Source organism: Thunnus albacares, chromosome 5 (genome assembly GCF_914725855.1).
Source record: "Thunnus albacares chromosome 5, fThuAlb1.1, whole genome shotgun sequence".
Classification (NCBI taxonomy): domain Eukaryota; kingdom Metazoa; phylum Chordata; class Actinopteri; order Scombriformes; family Scombridae; genus Thunnus; species Thunnus albacares.
In genome coordinates, this window is record NC_058110.1 from 21,093,838 (window position 1) to 21,114,921 (window position 21,084).

The 21,084-nt window shown below is 39.3% G+C and overlaps 1 protein-coding gene across 2 annotated transcripts; it reads right to left on the reverse strand.

Annotated features, from left to right (window-relative positions):
• slc9a8 (solute carrier family 9 member 8) lies at positions 1 to 20,032 on the reverse strand. Of its 2 annotated transcripts, XR_006403464.1 has the most exons (17): positions 19,677 to 20,032; positions 18,759 to 18,940; positions 17,293 to 17,373; positions 16,051 to 16,109; positions 10,941 to 11,024; positions 10,096 to 10,197; positions 9,799 to 9,833; positions 7,828 to 7,971; positions 5,237 to 5,378; positions 5,037 to 5,142; positions 4,818 to 4,934; positions 4,647 to 4,729; positions 4,433 to 4,544; positions 2,896 to 3,116; positions 2,079 to 2,225; positions 919 to 1,347; positions 1 to 885 (listed from the first exon to the last, which is right to left on the reverse strand). XR_006403464.1 is itself a non-coding variant. In XM_044351853.1 (16 exons), the coding sequence occupies exons 1-16, from the start codon at positions 19,913 to 19,915 to the stop codon at positions 1,234 to 1,236; spliced, it is 1,968 nt and encodes a 655-aa protein (XP_044207788.1). In that variant the 5' UTR covers positions 19,916 to 20,032; the 3' UTR covers positions 1 to 1,233. The 2 variants fall into 2 exon arrangements, 1 of the variants encoding a protein (XP_044207788.1); XM_044351853.1 differs by having other exon boundaries at positions 1 to 1,347.
• Positions 20,033 to 21,084: the final 1,052 nt, after the last annotated feature.

Below are 21,084 nucleotides of genomic sequence, written 5' to 3' on the forward strand. Positions count from 1 at the left end.
TAGGATATTGATATGATTTATTATAGATTTTCTTTTTAGAATCCTGCTGTGCTCATAGAGCTCGTATAAAAGCCTTTATCCCCAAAACGGCACATAAACATTTGATAAATAAATAGAAAAAAAATACATAGACAACCACAAGACATTATTCCTAGTTAATCACACATTCATTGGTGTCTATCTTCATTAGAAACCCATAGTGAAAAACCACAACAGCAACATTTCCAAGTTATACACAGTGTAGTGGCAGGATCCTTGCCAGGGAATGAAAATAAACACAAAAAAGTTCATTTCTGGGAATCAAACTGTAGACATTCTCAGAAATAAAAGCATTTTCCAACTTCCTTGAGCGTTATTATTCTCCTGTAAGCTAGGTGTTTGAATGTTTTGAAAATGATTAGTTTTGCCCAACAAGTTTCACTAGTTTTAACACTCCCATATTTCTCTTTGTTGCCTTGTAGCTGGAAGGTGCAGTAGTAGCTCATACGTCACTTTTTGTATTTTATTGTCATTAAATATGTATGTATATATGTTTTTTATACATAACCTGTGAATCATCAATGGGGTGCATACAAACATGGAAACCCAGAGAGAATTAAATCTAAATTAACAGTTCAAAGCAGCGATCTGCAGCTTTTTACAATTTCCACTTTTAAAACGGAGCCTGACAATTTGTTGCATCATTCCCCTGAAACAAAGTAAAACTTCAAGCTAGTGCCACACAGCAATGAACAATACAAACGTGAAAAGGTGCTCTAGTATTGCTTTACATAGAAAATTTCCCTCCAAGCTTCCTTTCAGATCAAACATTTATAAATGAAACACATGGGAAAGGTTTCCAGGATCAACCAACTTTCTCATGTGCTGCTCAAACAGATTAGTGACCTGGCTCACAAACTTTTTCGTTTAGCTAGTAACAATATGGCATTCATATGGCGGAACGTCATTTTTCACATATTTGTTTTCCTCTCATCCAGTTTTTCTGAGGTTCCTCTGATTTTACACGTTCCAGCAGAGTGGGCACTGACTGAGACTCTTCTGTCACATAAATTTGGTGGCAGGTGAACAAACAAGGAGTGCATGTGACTGACACTGAAAAGAGTGCTTGTCTTCTGTCTCTAACACACACACACTCTTTCTCTCTATCTCTCACACACACACACACACTCCCTCAATCCAGGACACACAATGTCCATTCATTGTTTTCTTATGAACTGAAAGTGTTTGTTCAGTTCACAGAAGTTCCGCTTCATCCTCATCATCCTCTGAGCCTGAGGGCCCCTGGCGAACTTCTTCGTACCACTTGTTGGTTAGGGTTTTCATCTGGATCCGGCCATGTAATAGGTCCTGTTAGACACACATTACATACAGAACTTCAGCACATATAAGAATGAACACAGAAATATTCACTTGAACAGTCAGAGGGGAGGACAAAATAACACATCTTACAATACAACAGCCCTGGAGAAAAATCCAATTTGCTGAATCTCTTGACGCTCTGTTTATGTGACGAGGTTTTGATTTAACATAAATTATCTTGTTGAGTTTCTTTTTGGCAGAGCTTGAAACTTTCCACTTTGTCAAATTACATACTTTTACACTGTTTATCACAATTAAACTGGCTGCTACACAAGGGAGTGTTGTTGAGCTGACTAACAATTGGCACTATGTGTCTCCTTCAACAGAATTAGCACAAGCTACAAAAAGCCACTTGACAAGATAATTGCTACATTTGCAAAACTAGAAACTAAATTATGAGAGAATTGAATCACTGCATCTGACAATCCAAACAAAAAAACTATGAGCTTCGATTAAATCGCTATTTACTGCAGGGTTGTTGTACTATGAGACAATTCTGCTTGTTCCCTCTTCTGTTAATACTCTAGCCTGCAAACAGGCATCATACACACAAACATGTATGCATACACTATACAAAAACAGGGCATCAAATACACAAATTGAGTGCAAACCAATATGCCTTGAAAACAATGAAATATGTTTAAGTGATTGTGGGCAATATCATGCGGCCTCCCAGATGACACAAAAGATTTCTGTCTCTCTCTCTCTCTCTCTCTTACCTCTTGTGTGAGCCTCCGAGTGAAGAAAGGGTTAAGGTACTTAGCATCAAGCCACATAAAGCCCTTCAGATCCTGTCTCTGGTAGATCTGAGCCTCATATTCCTCCTCTGTCAGCTCCGACAGGTGCTCCGACTCAATAGTATTACCCTGTAGAGAAAAGATAAATAGATAGAAAGAAATTAAAGAAGAGGGGCCAACAAATGAGGCAGAGGTGAAAATGATGGAGAAGAAGGTGAGTGCAGGGGGAAAAAAAAGTCAAAATGACAGGACAGCAGTGATGGTGCTCCCAGTGTGGACGAAGAAGAGGGAGGAAGAGCAGTGAGAGGAAATTATATCCAAGAGGGCATTAGAGGAAAAATGGAAGGTCAACAGATCTAGTAGCTGGCACCACTGGGTGTAACACTGAGCTTCAAAAGACATCAAACATGCAAATACTGCACACACAAGACATTCAAAACACATGCCACAACCCAGCAATGACCTCAGCGGTAGGATGTACTTCAAAAGAATGACCCATTATCTAGAGGAGCTAACTGAAATATTAAACACAGTGGCTTGTATTCTGGTGTGTCAGGGAAATTGTATTAATGCCAATAGTTAGGGTTTATTTGTACTTGTAAGTGTGTGATGAGAGTAGTTTGCTCCCCGCTGAGCTAGTGTCCTTCATGCAAACCACAATCAACCCTTTGATGTTTTTCCCTCTGAAGAGAAGAGTAAAAGTCTGATGGCAGCTAGTATCTACGCAGCCAACAAACTGTGTGTGTGTGTGTGTGTGTGTGTGCAGATCTAAGTGAAATCAAAGCACTTCATTCATTACCATTTTCTCTGTCTTGCTGAGATTGATGTCTTTTTTGTTCTTCCGCCGTGACTGGCTCTCCTCAATGTCCATGATGCGGATGAGTGGCATGGTCCCGCCTCCCATGAGGAGGATGGTAAAAAGCACAATGATGATGGTGGTGGTGCCAATTAGCTGGCGCTTCTCAATGGGTTCCAGGCCCAGATGAAGGCTCAAAGCGTAGGGGATAGCTCCTCGCAAGCCTACCAGACGGAGGAAAGAAACAGTCAAACGGCTACCTATGTGAGAACAAATTATCTTTTCATCCTCATAAAAATACATGATAAATATTATTCTTATTCTACTATTATCTTAACTGTTCTTTCTTTCTATTTACAGGCTGGTCAGCAATGCAGTTTATAAATTAACTCAGAGGTTAATGTATAGCAGCACCGTGGGACAATTTTGTTGAGCTGACGCTGGACCGAGATGGAACATGCACCTGTTTTTCTACTTGCGTTGTTGTTGAAAAGGCCTGCTGCGAGCTGGTAATAAAACTATTCAGGTGGTTCAAAATGCTGCAGCTAAAATTTTAACTAAAACAAGAAAATTCAACCATATTAAATCAATTTTAGCTTCCCTTCATTGACTCCCTATTTACGTTAGATCTGACTTGTTGACCTGTCGAGCCCCCTTTCTCTGGAATAATCTTCCTGCTGACATCGAACAGTCTGACTCTGTTGAGTCCTTTAGATCTAAACTTAAAGCTCATCTTTTTGCTTTCAATTCTAATTAGTTGCTTATTGTTTGATAACTTCAAGCTCTTCTACCTGTTACTATGAATCGCCTGGCAGGTCTCAGTCTCATTGAATTTATGAAGCCTTACCAAGTCCGTGTCTGTCCGACTGCAAGATTACTGTAAACTTTCTGCTAACCATTGAGCATCCTAGCTGTGTGCCTATCTCTCTCTCTCTCTGTTCTTCTCCCTCTCTGTACTGGACCACCGGCCATCCTGGGATCGCTCTCTCTCCCTTAGCTGTTGATGCCTCATTTCTAGATGCTTTGGATCTGGATCTTCGTCCTCCAGGAGACTCCACCTCACCTCCTGTCTCTGTCTTTCCCTTGTTTGTGCATGGTTTTCTTCTCTCTCTTCCATATGTGTGAATGGTGTGCCTGAGTTTTACCTCTTGTCCGTATTTGTATGAGGTTTCTTTTTTTTCCCTTTTATTTATGATTTGTGATATTGGGCTAGATACATTAAATTGACTTGACTTGAGAACTGCCAAGCAGTTTTTGATTTTTTCAGAATAATAAACTTTGAATGAGAACACATTCTGTATGGGCTGGCCGCTTGCTCGCACTCTGCTTGAGCTAGATGCCAAAGCCATATCAAGGTAAACCCCAAACAACCCACTGCCAATTGGGATTTTCTGTCTTGTCATTATTTTGTAAACACTGTAATGTTGGTGTAATCATCCTCAGGCTCTGAGGATGATGAGGCAATGACAGCCAAGACACTATTAAGGGCCAACTCCCTGTTTTTCTTGTAACACACACAAGGTTCACTGTGTCATCTCACCGCTAAACCACATGATGAACATCATCTTAGGTGTGATCTTGTGGTCTCTGAAAAAGTTAAGTAGGAATGACAGAGGGAAGATGTTCACGGCGCGGCCGAGAAGAACAAGGACCTGCAGAGAGAACAGCAGCTGTCAGACTGACAATGATGGGAAGGACCAAAAACACCAGGAATGTGGTTAAATTGGTGTCAATACTCAGATAACTTCACTTACTATGCACCAGATGACAAAGGATATTTCAAAGTTATGAGGGAAGCTGAAGATGGAGAGACCAAGGAAGGCAAACACACATGTTTCTGAAGAGAAAAGTTAAAAATAATGTTCAGTACACCTGTTTAATTAGAACAGACAGGAAATTGAGTGGATAGGAGGAAATTTACTGACCACACATGAAGGCCATGGTGCGCAGTGTCTGCTGCATGAGGATCTGGGTGACAGGAGACAAGTTGTGATGGGTGTAATGAGACATCACAATTCCCGCAAACAGGATGGACATAATACCTGTAGGTGGAGAGAAACAGGTGGGATTAAAAAAAATGATAGTGGTTTACAAAAAATTATACATACAAAATTCTTGTCAGTCAGGCACAAGTGTGCACCTACCAGACAATTTGATGCCCTCTGCCAGGCCATAAGGCAGGTACGCAAAGATGATCATCATGCCAAACTCCAGTGAAGGAGTCTTCCTCAAGTCAAAGTGTTTAAGAAACTGGTCAGTGAGTTAAGGAATTTAAATGCTGTAAGACTTAAAAGTTAACACAGGAATATAAATTCACAGAGACACAAACACAAAGTCTGGATACAAGAGCCGAGATGAGTCCAGTGAGAGTTCCCAGAGCAGCAGAACCAAAAAACATTTTGAGGAAATAACCCAACGCTTGCACAAAAGTCTCCCAGCCTGTTACCATGGAGTTGTCTGAGCGGGAAAAGAAGCCCTCTGCTGTGCTGAAAGACCAAAGAAAAAAAGAGGAAAATTACTAATACAGCCACAATATCACTTGTAATACCTCCATCTCACATTAGAGGGCAGAGTCACTCCACCGTTTGATCCTACAAACTTGAATCTGAGCTTGTTAGGATTTGGGTGTATACACAGTTTGTAATCCCACCAACAAAAGAAACCTTTAGCCAAACAGAGGTCAGCTGTATCATATCATCCCTTCAATGATTTAACAGGAGTAGTAATTTGAAGGAATTTATTGTGACATTTTGCCAGACACAGAATGTATCTGGTTACTATCTAAACCACAATAATGAGTTTTTCAATGTCAAATGTAAGTTTTATTACATCTTCAATAGTAGTGTCACTTTAAAGCATATCTACAACCCAAACCATAAAGCAACAATAAACTATAATGACATTAATGCTCTACAACATCTGTGAGGTTTCTCAACAAATACAGCTGTCATTCCAGTCAGCTTCCAAAGTCTCCCATTTGATTTATTCTTAAAACTTAAATTTTATTGTGTGAGAAGGATTTATCATCAAATTTGCATATGAAAAATATCACTTTGGATGTTTTATTATTATGATGTGGTTGTGACACCACGGTGACTGTTTAAATCCTTTTTATAATTAATAATTATCCAGACAAACAAGCTTATTAACAAGCTCCCAGGCGGAAGCGATAGCTGCATGGCAGTAATGAAAGACTGGGCCAAATTGTAAAGTAGTATTCTAAGAAAGCCAGGGGACGAGGTGCTAACAACAAGCAAACTGCCAGGGCTGTTCAACCTATCTATTATTCATGCGTTCATTTACTCTACGGGGGTATGCAGACACTTGAGATCACTTTGCACATTTAGCTGGTTGTGAGTAGGAGAGATAAGGCAGCATAAAGTGAGTACAGAGACAGTAGATAGGATGACACAGATGCATACAGTACAAACAAGGGAATCCTGCCAACTGTACTGTTTGCGTCATACTTGTCCATCAGGATTTTGTTTTTGTGTTGTTTGTCGACAGAGTACAATCTTGATAAACAATTCTGGGAGTGTGATACTCTAAATAGACTATCCTCTATGTCTGCAAAAAGTGCCATTACACTTGTACCGGAACACATGGGCATAAAAGGGACTTTTTTTTGGTCTCATTACTGGAAACCTGACTTTCTGGTTTGAAACATATCTGCAACACATTCATAAGATAAGAGTCCTAGCTATTGGACATTACATTTAAGAGAATTTGACGAAAATGTACCCACATCCTCTGTTGATGAAACCAATAAAATAGGTCACTGGTTATATTCTCCTCCTCACTTCCTGTACACAGCGTAGTCAACAAATGGCAGGTGGGGTTCAAAGGTTGGAAAATGTCTGACTACACTTCCGCTGACATTTACAATGGTGGCAAACTGCGACACTGCTACTTTTACTGCATCAAGTAAGATAATTGAACCCTGAGGGTAATTTAAGTCCTCATAGCAGCAAATTATAAAATAAATATAGCCACACGCGGCAATTCGCAGGTTCAAATCTTTTTGCGCTCAACTGCAGGAATCAGCTCAATTGGCCAAAATTAGAGCTGTGAACAATAAGAAGCAGTTTTCAAGCGTCACAAAGTTTCACAGCTAGTTTAATTCTGTTTAAAGAAGGAGTGAGACCAATCACATACTTGTTTCACCATCACAAAGCCTGCAGGACTTGAATAATTGCGCACTCAAAGTTCCACCATTTGTCCCCCCTTCATCAGATTTGAATGAAACTCGGTGTGTAAGTTCAGGACATAGTGCAGGACGTCTCCAGTGAGTTTAATCAGGATAACTCAAAGGCAATTTTAGTATGTGATAGGCCATGCCCACTTACACCGATCAATATGGCGCTTCAGATTTTAATTAATACTCGCCCCAAGAGCATACACACCAGCTGGACTTGTGCGTCAAATTTCAAGTCAGTCGGACTTATGGTGTGAGGGGCGTAGCCTTTTGAAAATTGAATTTTTGAGCATTAATTACAGTGCCACCATCTGGCGGATTGGGCTCATATTTCTTGTGACACAAGCACATCATTTCCAGTTATTGTGCCAAGTTTCATGGTTTTAGCCCGTTCCAGCTCATGGCAATTTAAGCTGCATTGGTAGACAAATAATGACGATAAACCAGCACAAACTAAAAATCTAACTCACTGAATAGAGCTGACAAACGTATGTTGATGCCTCACAGATGCATCTTAGCCTTCTTCCACAAATGACATTTAATATGCATGTATCTATGACTTTGGGAGTGTGTCTGTGTACGGCACTCTACATCTGAGCCTTTCATAACATCTGCAGCTGACATTATCTTTACAGTTGCTTTGGTGAAAAGCTGTGTAAACATCACACATGGGCAAATGTTATATGCCACTGTGTGCCCTAGAGAGTAAACACACCACGAGGGAGTGGATAAAGACTTACTTGGTAAGGACAATAGAGACAGCGTCGTTGAGGATGCTCTCACCAAACACCAACATGTTGAGGACCGGGTCCACATTGAGGGCGTTAAAGATGGCGATGGTAGCGACAGGGTCCACAGCTGAGATCAGCGAGCCAAAGGCAAAGCTACAGCAGGGCAGAAGGGAGTGAGACTGAGTGGAGGGTAACAGTGAAACTGTGGTCAAAAGACACTTCTACTGGGATGAATGCAACTTAACGTACTTAAAAAGATATAAGCCAAAAAAGACATTTAATTTGTGTATGTCTGACTGTCTGAAGGAGGCAGACAGAAAATGCATTAAAAACACACTCACTCACTAGAGTAGTTAAAATACTGTTTTGAAAGAAAAATAAATAAAATTGCGGAGAATCTGAGGGGGGAAATGGGTGGATAGATATAATATGTGTTGGACCAAGAAGTCCTAAGGAAAAAAAAGAAAAAATAAACGGACACATCGTGGGATTTTCCCTACCAAAATCTTATCAATTCTAATCAGTGTCTTGTGTCCTGAATTCCCCCAAAATGTCATTAAAATCTGTTCAGCAGTTTTTGAGATATCCTGCAAACTAACACACAAAAAGACAAATGGGGCTGAAAACATATCCTCCTTGCTGAAGGTAATGAATAGGCAAAAGCCCTGAGTGATCTCAGGACACATGCACACTCACGCTGACTGTGCAACAACAACAAGGACGCACACTTCTGCGCAACAATAATCCTGAGCTTCTCTTAAAAAAACATATGGGTGTGGAGTCGCAAACTGCTTGTGTGTCAGTGATCGCTGGCACCTGGATTGTCTTACTGTTTGGAACTTCCTAATGGATATTAATAAGTTTATTTATATAGCACCTTTCAAGAGGAGACTTCACAAAATGCTTTACAATAAAAACAACAGCAACAGACATCAAATGCAGACATCCAGTTAAAAACACAAGGCAAAAACAGACATAAACAAAAGCAAGTCCAACCAAATTTGGTCTCAAGCTGCTTTTTAAAAGGTGTCCAAAGAGCTTAAGTCTAATGGGAGAGAGTTCCAAAGTTTAGGAGCTACAACCTCAAAAGCACAGTCTCCTTTTGTCTTAAGCCTCGAACAAGGGACAACCAACAAACCCTGATCCAAGGACCTCAGATTCCTACTCATATTATATGGCTGCAGTAGCTCCTTAATGTAGGCAAGTGCCTGACTATGCAAGGCTCTCAATGTGATTACAAGGATCTTGAACTGGATTCTGAATTTGATGAGAAGCCAGTGTAAAGACATCAGGATTGGTGTTATATGAGACCTTTTGGGGTCCTTGAACCACTTATCACTTGTAAGCAATGCAAGGATATCTTGCTAAGACAGGTGAAAAGGGAATTGCAATAATCAAGATGGGAGGAAATGAATGCATGTATAGTTATCTCTATCTCAGCTCTGGACACAACGGGCCTGAGTTTAGCAATATTTCTAAGTTAGTAGAAACAGAAGTGAACCAAGCAATTTACATGGAGGGTAGGTTTAACAGAAGAAGAAAAAGAGCCAAGTCACCTTCCGGACAACCATTTTTTCTAAGACTCTAGCTATAAAAGATAACATAGTTTTTTGAGAAGTAGTTGAACAGCGGCTTGTTTGAAACAAGCTGGGACATGACCAGATGTCAATGAGTTATTGATTATAGAGATCTCTCAGAATATTCTGAGATATTATGAGATATACTCAGAAGTTTCTGGGGGCTTCGTTCTTTCAAATTTCACAGTAGTGTTGAAAGCTGAAGGTGTTGGTGGGTGGTGGCACTATGAAATACTATTGTCAAATTTCCATTGACGTCATCTTTGACAGAAAAAGTGCTATTTATGTGGAAAAACCTACAATTACAGAAACGATATACCTACAGGTTTGGAGAGATTCTTTGTAATTCTTATACAGGGATACAAGAAACATACTAATGCTGATTACAGTGACTAACACTCACCTATCAGTCATGGTCATTTTATAGATCACATCAGCCTGAGAAGAAAAAGAAAAAAAAACACACCAAAACCATGACACATTGTTAAAAGTTGCAACATAGATATCTGATCATGTCAACACCCATAGAGCAGGAAATATTCTGAACAAGGAAGAATACCGGTATTTGCGATTAATTGTACTTGTGTTGTAATACAAAGACAGTCAAAGAGGAACACTTGGAAAATATTTCATCATATACAAGCACAAACCTTTCCATTGAACAGTCAGACTTGTTGACAGATACTACTACAATCCTCACCTGCCCCAGGAAATAGATACCTCCTCCGACTATGAAGGCAGAGATAGCCGTGCCGATCACAGCAAAGAGGGTGATGGAGCCAATGTTCTGGAAGAAGTTACCCTGAACATACACGGAGACAGCTTAAGTATTCATAATCTTAGTAGCATGACATTTGAAGTTACATAGTGTTATGTAACATGTTGCCAGCATTAAAATGAGAAGTAGTCATCATCTCACTGTGGGTGATGAAACAGGATATATCTTAACAAGACAGTTGCCTTTTTTAACCCTGTTTGAGATTTCGGCAAATGAGGTCAGACGAAACAGGAAGCAGTTAATGTCATTAAAGATAAAATGTGAGTCATCTTTTTGCATTTGTTGATTGATTTTAAACAATAGTTATAGTAATATATGATAATGCATGTAGATGGTAATACAGACTAGAACACATAAAAAACATAAATACAAATACTATTTAGCAATTCAAGGAAACATCAAAGCAGATCTGAGCTCCTTATGACTTTATGCTTTCATGTTATGGCCCATCTGAGGCATACAGTGAGCTAACTACAACGAGAGCCTGCTTACTAAAAAACATTTTACCAGATTATTATTTTTCTCTTTCTTTTGGTGACTTAGATTGTGGCTGATTCTTGTTTTGCACATTTGGAAATTAGTCACAAAACTGTTAGCAAACTGCTGAGGCATTAAAAAAAATAACACCTAAATGTAATGTTTAAATGTGTATGCTGGTTTCTACTTTTAGAACTTTTACATCACATTCACAATGTGCCTTAGTGTTAACTTTCAGCTAAAGATCTTGAGCTGTGTAAATTCATCTTCATGCACACATTCTGTAGTACCTTATGTAAGGAGTATCCAGATTCAAAGATGATGGGTGGCAGGAGCAAAAGGAAGAACATGTTGGGTCGGAACATTTCCTCCTCCTTTTAGAGAAAGACACATACAATCCACATTTAGAAGTGCATATAGGGGAAATGCAAAGTTCAGTCAGTGTGAAGCTGGCAGTACTTTCAGATTCAATACATTACAAATCGCTAAATTTAAAAGAGGAATGTAGCCTATAAAGTACAGCAAACATGTTTCATTAGAAAAAATGATTTGTTAGCCGACTGGGTTGTTATACATTCTGTCACGTTTGGTCATCTTTAATGAATCTACAAATGATCTTTAATCCAAACATAATTCCCAATGCTAAACAGCACCATTATATTCAGTTAATGATAAAAAACTATGATTGTGATTATTACACAATCCTCAACAAATATCTCCCACCATTCATCTGACTGATGCAAGTCGGTTCAGTACTCATCAGCTGACTTAATACTTAGTCATGCAAGGGGAAAGGGTGAGGAGCGAGGCCATGCCTGAGCTATGAGAAATAGCCCGTCATCTGACAAAACATATTTGGATGTTTACTTCAGGATGACAAACACACACACATACACACATATCAGGTGCTCGTCATGGGGGCGGGGGGGATGCCTGCCTGCCTGCCAGCCGATTCATGCATGCATTCAAACATGACCACTGACAAGACTTACACACATGCTGTAAAAAGACACGTGAGTAAGTACATATGCTTTTTCTTTTTTTGTAAATCTCTGAGTCAAACACACACCCACACACACACACACACACAGAGTATCCCAGTGACCTTAGCTCTGATTATTTCAGCGATATAATGAAATCATTGTTGCTTCTCAGCTAAATGGGCCAGCCCAGATCAGGCGTAGGCAGCATGTGCCCATGCATTACGCTCTGGCTGCCAATGTGTCTGTGCATGATGCACCATGTGTTCTTGTATTAAAGTGTGTGTGTGTGTGTGTGTGTGTGTGTGTGTGTGTGTGTGTGTGTGTGTGTGTGTGTGTGTGTGTGTGTGTGTGTGTGTGTTCTGTGCATAATCTATGTTAGTAATGTAAAAGTCAATATACGGTATGCATTAGTGAATGCTCATAGGGAAGATCTATTTCTGGGCCGTGCCTGACACTACAGTTGTGTCAGTTCTCAGTCAGAAAGATCGAAGAGGGCAGGCCCATATTTACTCCATCCAGTCAACAATCTCTCTCATTGTATTATGGAAGCCAGTCTGGGCAGCTGGCTAGAGCCTCGACCCCAACAACCCCACAAGCAGACGGAGGATGACAATTACTTCCACATTTGATGTGGGTTTCCCTAAAAGTATGTATTTCTGTAAAAACTGCAGAGAAATGATTTGCTATAGTTTACCAATGATAGGTGAGATAAGAGCATGATCTACTTTCTTGACAAGAACAATTTTAATCTACAATTATATATTATTTGACATTTCACAGTATGAGCGCTAAAATTAACTGTTCAAAAGATCACAAAGAATAGTCCTGGCAATTAATCACAAAACAAGATGACGTGACCAAATTCATATCTTCTCAGTTTATTATCTATTTTATCCCATATAACCAAATATTCATGATTAAGACACAGAAGAGGATGATGTTATAGCCAAATGAGATGAGACAACATTACAGCACATTGTTTAATTTAAGACCTGTGGCTGACAAAATGATAACTTTGACTCATGATAAATTTGCCAACATCAACCTAGACTTTTCTGACTACAAGCTGTTACAAGTAGGTCAAGCATAGGGGTAGCCTGTTGAGGATAAATGCTGGAGTAAAAGGCTATGCTCTTGCATACTTTGCCTTATTATCTATTCAAATTGTAGGAAAAGCAGACCTAAAAAGAAATGCTCCCAGGTTACAACTTTTTCTTGACATTTATCTCAGGCAGAACTCTACCATGCAGGGAAGAAAGGTCAGGAATGAATATTAAGAAGGTATGCCGCATGCACTGCAATGAGACAACATTACAGCACATTGTTTAATTTATACATCTATAGCTGTACTCCTGCATGCATGCATGCATGCATGCAGGAGTACAGCTATAGATGTCAGTGCATGCACAAGTTTCACTTCCACATATTATAAGAATGTCTGCTCGAGTGACTGAACAAGCAAAACACAGATGTTGCATACACACATCTACACAAACTTAAATAAGCAGATGTCTACAAGCTAGTACTTATGGGCTTAGACTGTAGCAACACTTGTAGTTTAAAGAGGACCTATTATGCCTTTCCTTGTTTTCAGTCATATATATGATGTTACGATGTCGGATGTTTATATTACACATGGCCATAAGTAATCCCTGTGAGCAAAAAGCACCTGAAGTTGTGCCAGAAATTTGTCAGACTTTTTCAGTCAATAAAAATGTCAGAAAATAATTTTAAAAAATGCCCATTACAATTTCCCCAAGGCCCAGTGTGACATCTTCAGATTGGTTGTTGTGTTTAGCCAACAGTCCAAAACCTAAATATATTCAATTTAAGAAAAGCAGCAAATCAGCCCACTTGCGAAGCTGAAACTAGCAAATATTTGGTATTTCTGCTTGATAAATGACTCAAATGATCAATTAATTATTACATTTGTTGGTGGTTGATTTTCTGCTGATTGACTAATTGATTCTGCCCTAGACTTTAGGTCAAAATGCAATTGATTGCATTTCGTACTCCAACTTTCCTCCTGAAAACAGGAGGAAAGTTGTGTACGGAGAAAGGGTAATGAGATTGCAGAAAGTCTGATATTGATAGACAGCAGAAAAATATATGTTGTAAGAGAAGGAAAGATGAAATGGATAAAACCAGAGAGCAGAAGATGGGCATACTCGGGGGAAGTGCTGAGACAGAGCTTGAACTAAATGAGAAAAGATGAATGCCAAAGATGAAGGGAGCACAGTTAAAAAAGGGTTGGGAGATAACAGAAAAATACGAGCAGGAATGATGGAGAGACCTTCATTCGGAGTACAGGCTCCCTAGAGGCTCCGCTTTGACACACAGTGACATCACCACATGGGAAAAAGACCCCTGAAACCACAATTAAAACTGCTCTCCCTGTGTCACTCTCTCTCCCCGGCGTGGGAGAGATCTATTAAAAGGATGCACTGCCCTTTGGGGCTTAAAAACACACCACTGTAGCCACTGAGGAAAAATGATGAGCCCAAAATTATTATCTGGAGTACACTGTAGATGCAAATATATTCGCCTATGTATCGCTCTCTGTGCTTTGCCTAAGAGACAAGTTGCTGCAAGCATTTTACTACGTAGCAGCATGCTATTCCTTCTTCAATCTATGTCAGAGCACAGGGGAGAGATGGGCAGATGAGAGAAAGGGAAAAGCAGTGAACAGTACCAGAAAAGCACATAAGGGAGAAGCTTCTCTTCAGATGACTGGAGATAGAGGGGTTGGTAGTATAAAGCACAGAAAACACATTGGTGGTAACTCAAAGCCAGTGATGACAGGATGCTGCTGCCTGAGGGGTTTCCACACTCTTGGTGGTTTGCAGGGCAGTGCTGGAAGCTTGCTAGATTAGCCAAGTGCACCAGCTTTAGAAACATGCTAGTTGGAGGAGATAACGCCAGCATTAAAGGTAGCTACAAGCACAAAGCTGCATCCAGTTCAAACCTGCAAAAGTGACTAAAAAAGAAACAGAGAGAGAGAGAGAGTCTGTGACTCCCAGTTTATCAGGGAGGACAGATGACTTCCATTAACTGTGATGGTAAAACATGGACCTTTAAGTAAGTGCACCGTATGCACAATTTCAAAAGACTTGCCGCTGAAAAAAACTGATTGTGACAAAAAGAATTTGCCACTGGCTGTGTTACTCACTGAACAGGTTTCATGGTCCATCCTACTCTTTGGGGCTCTCTCAAAAACAAATAGGTCAGACATAATGGGTTTGCATCATGGCCCGAGTCTTTTGAAGTCTCCGAGGGCCTATAAATCACTTAACATATCCATGTGCCTGCAAAAAAGCTGCTGCATATTACAGTGTAACTTTGTTACATTCTACTCAGACAGGTTTTATGAAGCTGTATAGTTGTAGTAGGCTATGAAGCCAATGCCTATAAAGAGGTCTGAAGTTACATGCAAACACAGAGATAGCAGTCTGGAGGTTCACAGCACAGTGGCAAAGGGGGGAAAGGGGCTCCAGGGGCTCTGGTTACTGGGGCCGATGACTCAGCAACACCCTAGGGCCCCCAGGCTAAAAAACAATGGGCCCCTGTGTGTAAGAAACATTGACACAACCTGTCCCTCTTTTCCTCCCTCCCCCTCACTCTGCATATCTCGCTCTCGCTCTCTCTCTCTCTCTCTCTCCCCCTCTTGTTCATTCGTTCTCTCCCTCGCTGGCAGAGGAAAAGGAATGTTAATTAAAGGCTGTGAGAACCAGGAGAATAAAAATGAGGGTTCATAGGGACACAGAGGGAAAGACAGCAAGCAAAGAACAGTGTTTGTCACCATGGACAAGTAACAGAGTAGAGAAGAAGAGATGAGATTTGTGACAAAAAGCAGCAAACAAGAAATGAATGGCTGAGCAAAAAGAAAGGCGCACAAAGAGAGATGAATAACTGCAGCACAGATATGACAGATGTTCATTGGGTTGGGGTAGAGTAGAGAGGGGGGTTTCTGGGGAATTTTCTATGGGATAAATTGCATCATACAAGAACATGGAAAAGTGGTTATACAGTCTGCTCTGCTTGATGCAGTATAGTTTCAACAAGCCAAAAGTTTAGTAATGCCAAAATTTGTCTCTGCCCCCTGTTCCAGTTAATATCAAGAATGCTGTGAGTGTAACTCTTATTAATGAATTTGAAACAAACACTTCAACTTCAAAATTCCAAGGGGTTACACTGAATGAGGTGCAATATCTACACAAAGCAGACCTGAACAAAATTTTGTTTGCGTGTGTGTGGAGGAATGTGGTTGTTTTGCTTAATGCTTAACAAATTAAAACCAAACCAAAGCACCTTCAACTGTGAATTGTGTGTTAATTGGGAACAAGATTTGCAGCCAGTAAAGTATGGCCACAAGAGAAGGCGCTGTGGAGCAAGGTGTTAACAAGGATTCAAGCTTTACCTTCCAGTTGGCCAATTCCTGGAACTCAATGATCTTGATGAAGCCTCCCATTAGAATGCCTAGAAAGAGGAAGGAGACACGAAAAACAAAACCACTTTAAATATTTTACTATATCAAAATTTCAGTGCAACCAGAGTGCAGAGTGAGAGAGTGCAAACCTGAGGCAAAATGCTATTTTTGTGGTTAAAACAAATGGGAGTCTGGCAAATGTCCACCGTAATTCAGGGATAGATTATAAACAAAGAGTGTAAAAGGTCTATTGTCTTAGTTTTGTCTTTGAGAAAGTTCCCTTGGGCCTTAGCTCTCATGTTACACAGCCCAGCAAAACACATTAATTAAAAGAGCAAGGAGGAAAACACAAAAGACATATAAAGGGCAGAGAAAGAGATAGAGATAAGATGGAAAAATAAATTAAGTATGAGCATCAAAGCATTTAGTGAATATATAGGCAGATGGAAAAGGATAACACAGAGGAAGGCAGACAATGAGTAGATGAGCGAGAGGAAGGGATGAGGAAGGAAAAACAGTTCTTCCTGATTTGTAAGCAGAGTGTTATCTCTCCTTGGCAGAGTCCTGCCATGAACACTGAGACAAACTCCGTCTCATATGCAGTGCGTACGGGATGTGAGTGGAAAAGGCCCTCAGGGTCAAGATACCTTAGATGTGTGTCACTGAGTTTGAGTGAGTGTAACTGCACAAACATGTCAAGAGGGAGACACTGGAAGGCACCGCAGGAAGCTGCGTTAACCTAAAGTGACCTCATATAAGAAGCAAAACTTATCTCTGTGAAAAGGTGCAAGGCACTTCCTGCATTTTGGTTATCCTTTGCTTCTTAAACCATCTTAAAAGGTAAATATTTGACTAAGAGTAAAAACATTTTTGTGCAGTAACCTTTCACATGTCTAGATGTTTAAGTGACTGCTGTACTGACACAAATAGGCAAGAATGTTAGGAATTTACTACGACACACAACATATTTAAGAAAGCAAAAAAGGGAAGAGATGCCAGAGTAAAATATGTTAATCATGGGAACAGGTATTTTAGTTAGAGAGCTCAATTGAATTATTCATACATGCTCTAAAAAAAAAAAAAAAAAAAAAAAAAAAAAAAAAAAAAAAAGAGCAAAAATGGAGTATTCTGGGAAACTCTAAAATTAGTTTCAACAATAGTTTGCTGTCCTCAAACAAGAACTCTTAAATACAGAAACTTTGCAGAGCAACACGTCACATACAAATTACTCACCAAGCGACACAACAGCAACACTCTCTGGAAGAAAATGCAGCTTGAACTTGATAAGCAGGTGCACCAATATGATGCAGATACCTGGGGTTAAGTGGGGAGAGCAAAGACCACAGAATGAATATTCAGGACAGATACATCCATGTCCAGACCATCATGTCACACCAGCTCAGATCAGCCCAAAAATAGCCACCACATCATATAGTGTTAAGATCTTCTTTCTGGCTGCTGTCCTTCACTATAACCTACAATAGACCGGACTGTTGTCCATGAAAAACATATCACCTAACTCTAATTTGATTTTCTTTCACTGCAAATCTTAATGGATACAACTCACACTTGAATGGACATCATATCAGTCTAATTATAAAAATATGTTATACAAATACACTTGCTTGACATACAGTAAATATGGCTACACATCAGTTGCTTGGCATAAAAAAAAAAAAATCAGTTCTGAGACTGTACAATAACAGGTAATTGCCCACAATTAAAACATGAACTTTGCTTGTGACAGTACAATGAGCAACCATATATCAATATGCTTAATCTGCGCGTATGCATATTAGCATAATTATGATGACATATATAAGGGAAAATATGATGCAGCAAATTAGAATATCTATCATAAAACACAGTTTATGCAACACTGAAACGAGCAAAGGTCAGTTCATCAGAGCTGGTTTGTTTTTCATAAGGGATTAGTAAACAAGCACAGATACTCAAACAGAGAAATGGTACACAGTGTTAATATGGTTTCAAGAAAGTGCTATGTAGGCCTAATGTGCCTTCTTAGTTCTTCTTGTATTCTTAGTTGTAATCTCACTAACTGACTCATATCCTCTTCAGTCAAACCACTGATAAGTTGATATTAACTATAGAAAACAAATATATGACTGTCTGCGCGTCTTCTCGTAGCCAATCAAATGTTTGTTACACTGAAATATTTGGTTCAAGACAAAATTAAGTGAATGAGTCTAATTGGTAACCTTATGCATGATTTATGTCATTTCCTTGGTCTGAGCCCTTACGGTTGTAAACATGTGACTTAACCTGCAGTGAACTAAAGTGCATAATGGGCACTTTGTGTGTCTGAAGAAGCACTTCATAGCATTACACATAATAATATGTAACCACATCCCTTCTGTTATCCACTTCCTTCATCCTGAATCACTGTCCACAGATTTGATTTAATGAAACACTTAAGTGGCTGTACATTTGTCCTCCATTATTAGCTGTATGAGGTCTAAGTTACGTATATTGGTTGAACCACAGTGATCATATTTCCAATTGTGGATATTTATTCCTCTCTATCCTGTAGGCTCGGAGGGACACTAGATTCTGCCTGGAAAACAAAGTGTGTGAAAGGTCTATGCTGACAGTAAACGATTTAACACCAAATGAGACAGAAAAGAGAGAGTCAGACAGATGTACTGTACAACAGTGACAGAGTAACAGAGACTACCAACCAATAACCAGCAGGCTAAAGAATATGGTCAATCCGCTGGACTGCTCTTCTTCTTGGGCTTTGACCCCTGTCTGCACAGGCAGAATGGGCTTAGGGGTTGGAGGTGCTGGGGTTGTCGGCTTGACAGTTGGTTTTGTAGAGTGGAGGGTCTCATTGGTATAGTTGTCAGTGTCATTGGATTTGCTGCAAGGAGACAGTCAGGAGAAAAAGCATGTTTGTGTGAAGCATACGATCAAAACATAGATAGATAGATAGATTATGCTCTTGATAGATCACAAATGAAAGAATTCACATCATGTTATTTTTAAATCTCTGTCGAACAATACTGTGTCATTGTTGTTGAGCAGGGGTACATCACTTTTCATAACCACCTATTGCATATCTGGTAGATGTTACAGAATTTAGTTCACAACTGCTTTAATTATTATGCCTTTTAAGCCCTGACTAAAGGGATTCAAAGTCAGGGACTTAAGAAAAGTATAGGCCTATATGTATGTATTTAGAGGTGATTAAGGCAGTTTTTAGCCATGTCAAGGCAAGGTAGTTCCTTAAAATGCTTTTAATCACCTCACCTGTTTGATTTTGTACCATTTTAAGTACTGCTTTTGCGTTGTTTCTTTTAGATTAAGCTGCTGAGAAACCAATGTTAAGGTCACTATAACTTATTAATGTCAGTAAGAATTAAGTTATTATATGAGTTTGTTCCACAATAAAAGACAAATATATGCAATACTTTTTTCTGTATTGAAAATGGAGATCAACAATTAATGTCAAGCTATTGTAACATTGGTTAACTTTTTGCATTATATTGGAAACCTGTTTAGTAACAATTTGAGTGCTAGCTAGCTAGCTAGCTTGCTAGATTGGGCTAAATTACTCCAAAGAAAGAGTACTGAAATCAATATTTATTTGCTCAAACCTGACAGACTGTCCATCCCTCTGCTGGTCGTTTAAATCGGGCCCATCGTCATTTTTATGTTGTGTTAATTTTCGATCGTTTACAGCCGGAGTAGTATCCTTATGGTTCACATTTCCTCCGTCGACATCTCTCTCAATCAGGTCCAACGAGTTTTCGCTCTCAACTCGCTCTGGCACGCATTTATTTACAAATAACAGCAATAGGGACAGCAACAAAACTTTGCAGCTAACGCCTTTCATTCTCAAACAAGCTGGTTTAAATCCGAAAGCGACGTTTTGTGATAAAAAATCACTGGCAGTTCCATGTCGACATGTATGTGTTGACGTCACTACTCCACTTCCTGCTTAAGCTTTTGTTGGGAGTTGTAGTCTTAATGTTAAAATGACGACGAGGACAGCAGAACGTGATTTGATGCAACAGTAGTTGAAAATATGTATCTGGTTTTGTTACAGAGAATATGATTACACTTTCAATAATATAAATACAGAGTCGAGTGTCGATGATTCGCAATAATTCTTGTATACTCAATTTCCCATGAGCCATTGCAATGTAGCGTCAGCCGTCCGCTCACTGTTTCACAGTTATTGTAGTTTTAATGTAGCCTGCAGCTGCAAATTAGGCCACCTGTAGATGTAAGAAACACTAAAGACACCTGCAACTTAGTAGAGTCACAGCCTACTACCTTCGTGCAAAGGGAGGCATTCATAGCTTATTTTTAAAAGTAATGTAATTAAAATGAGTGATAATATAAAAATGAATAAAATTAAAAACTATGTAAAAAAATCGGCCTGCTGATGATCATCTGCGTATACGGATTAATGAAAATCGCAAATAAGCTTTTAAAGGGCCTCACAACCTGAGCTGAGCTATTTATGAAAAAGATTTCAGAGATTTTTAAACCACAAGTAAGATATTTGTGGGGAAAATGTAAAAAAAAAAAAAAAAAAAGGTAGTCCCAGATTCCACCCAAAATCTTACACTTTTGGTCGGTCGATTAGGACAGTAGGACATGTAAGTTATAGCCTACCTTAGCCTTTTCCTAAATGTCATACACAATAATAGGTAGGCCTACACCCATATATCAAAATCCTATAAATTGTTAAATTGGTCATTTTAGAGTTTCAAGATTCACCTTTGTGATCATTTTGAATGAATAACATTTAAACTACCTGCAGTAATAATTGTTAGTTACACTACAGTAAATGAGGTGGACTATATATATCTATATATCTATATCTATATCTATATATCTCTAATCTCTCTCTCTCTCTCTCTCTCTCTCTCTCTCTCTCTCTCTCTAGAGTGTTTATGTGTGTATGTATTTAACTATATATATATATATATATATATATATATATATATATATATAGGCTACTCAACATATATCAACGCATATAATCCTGTTAAG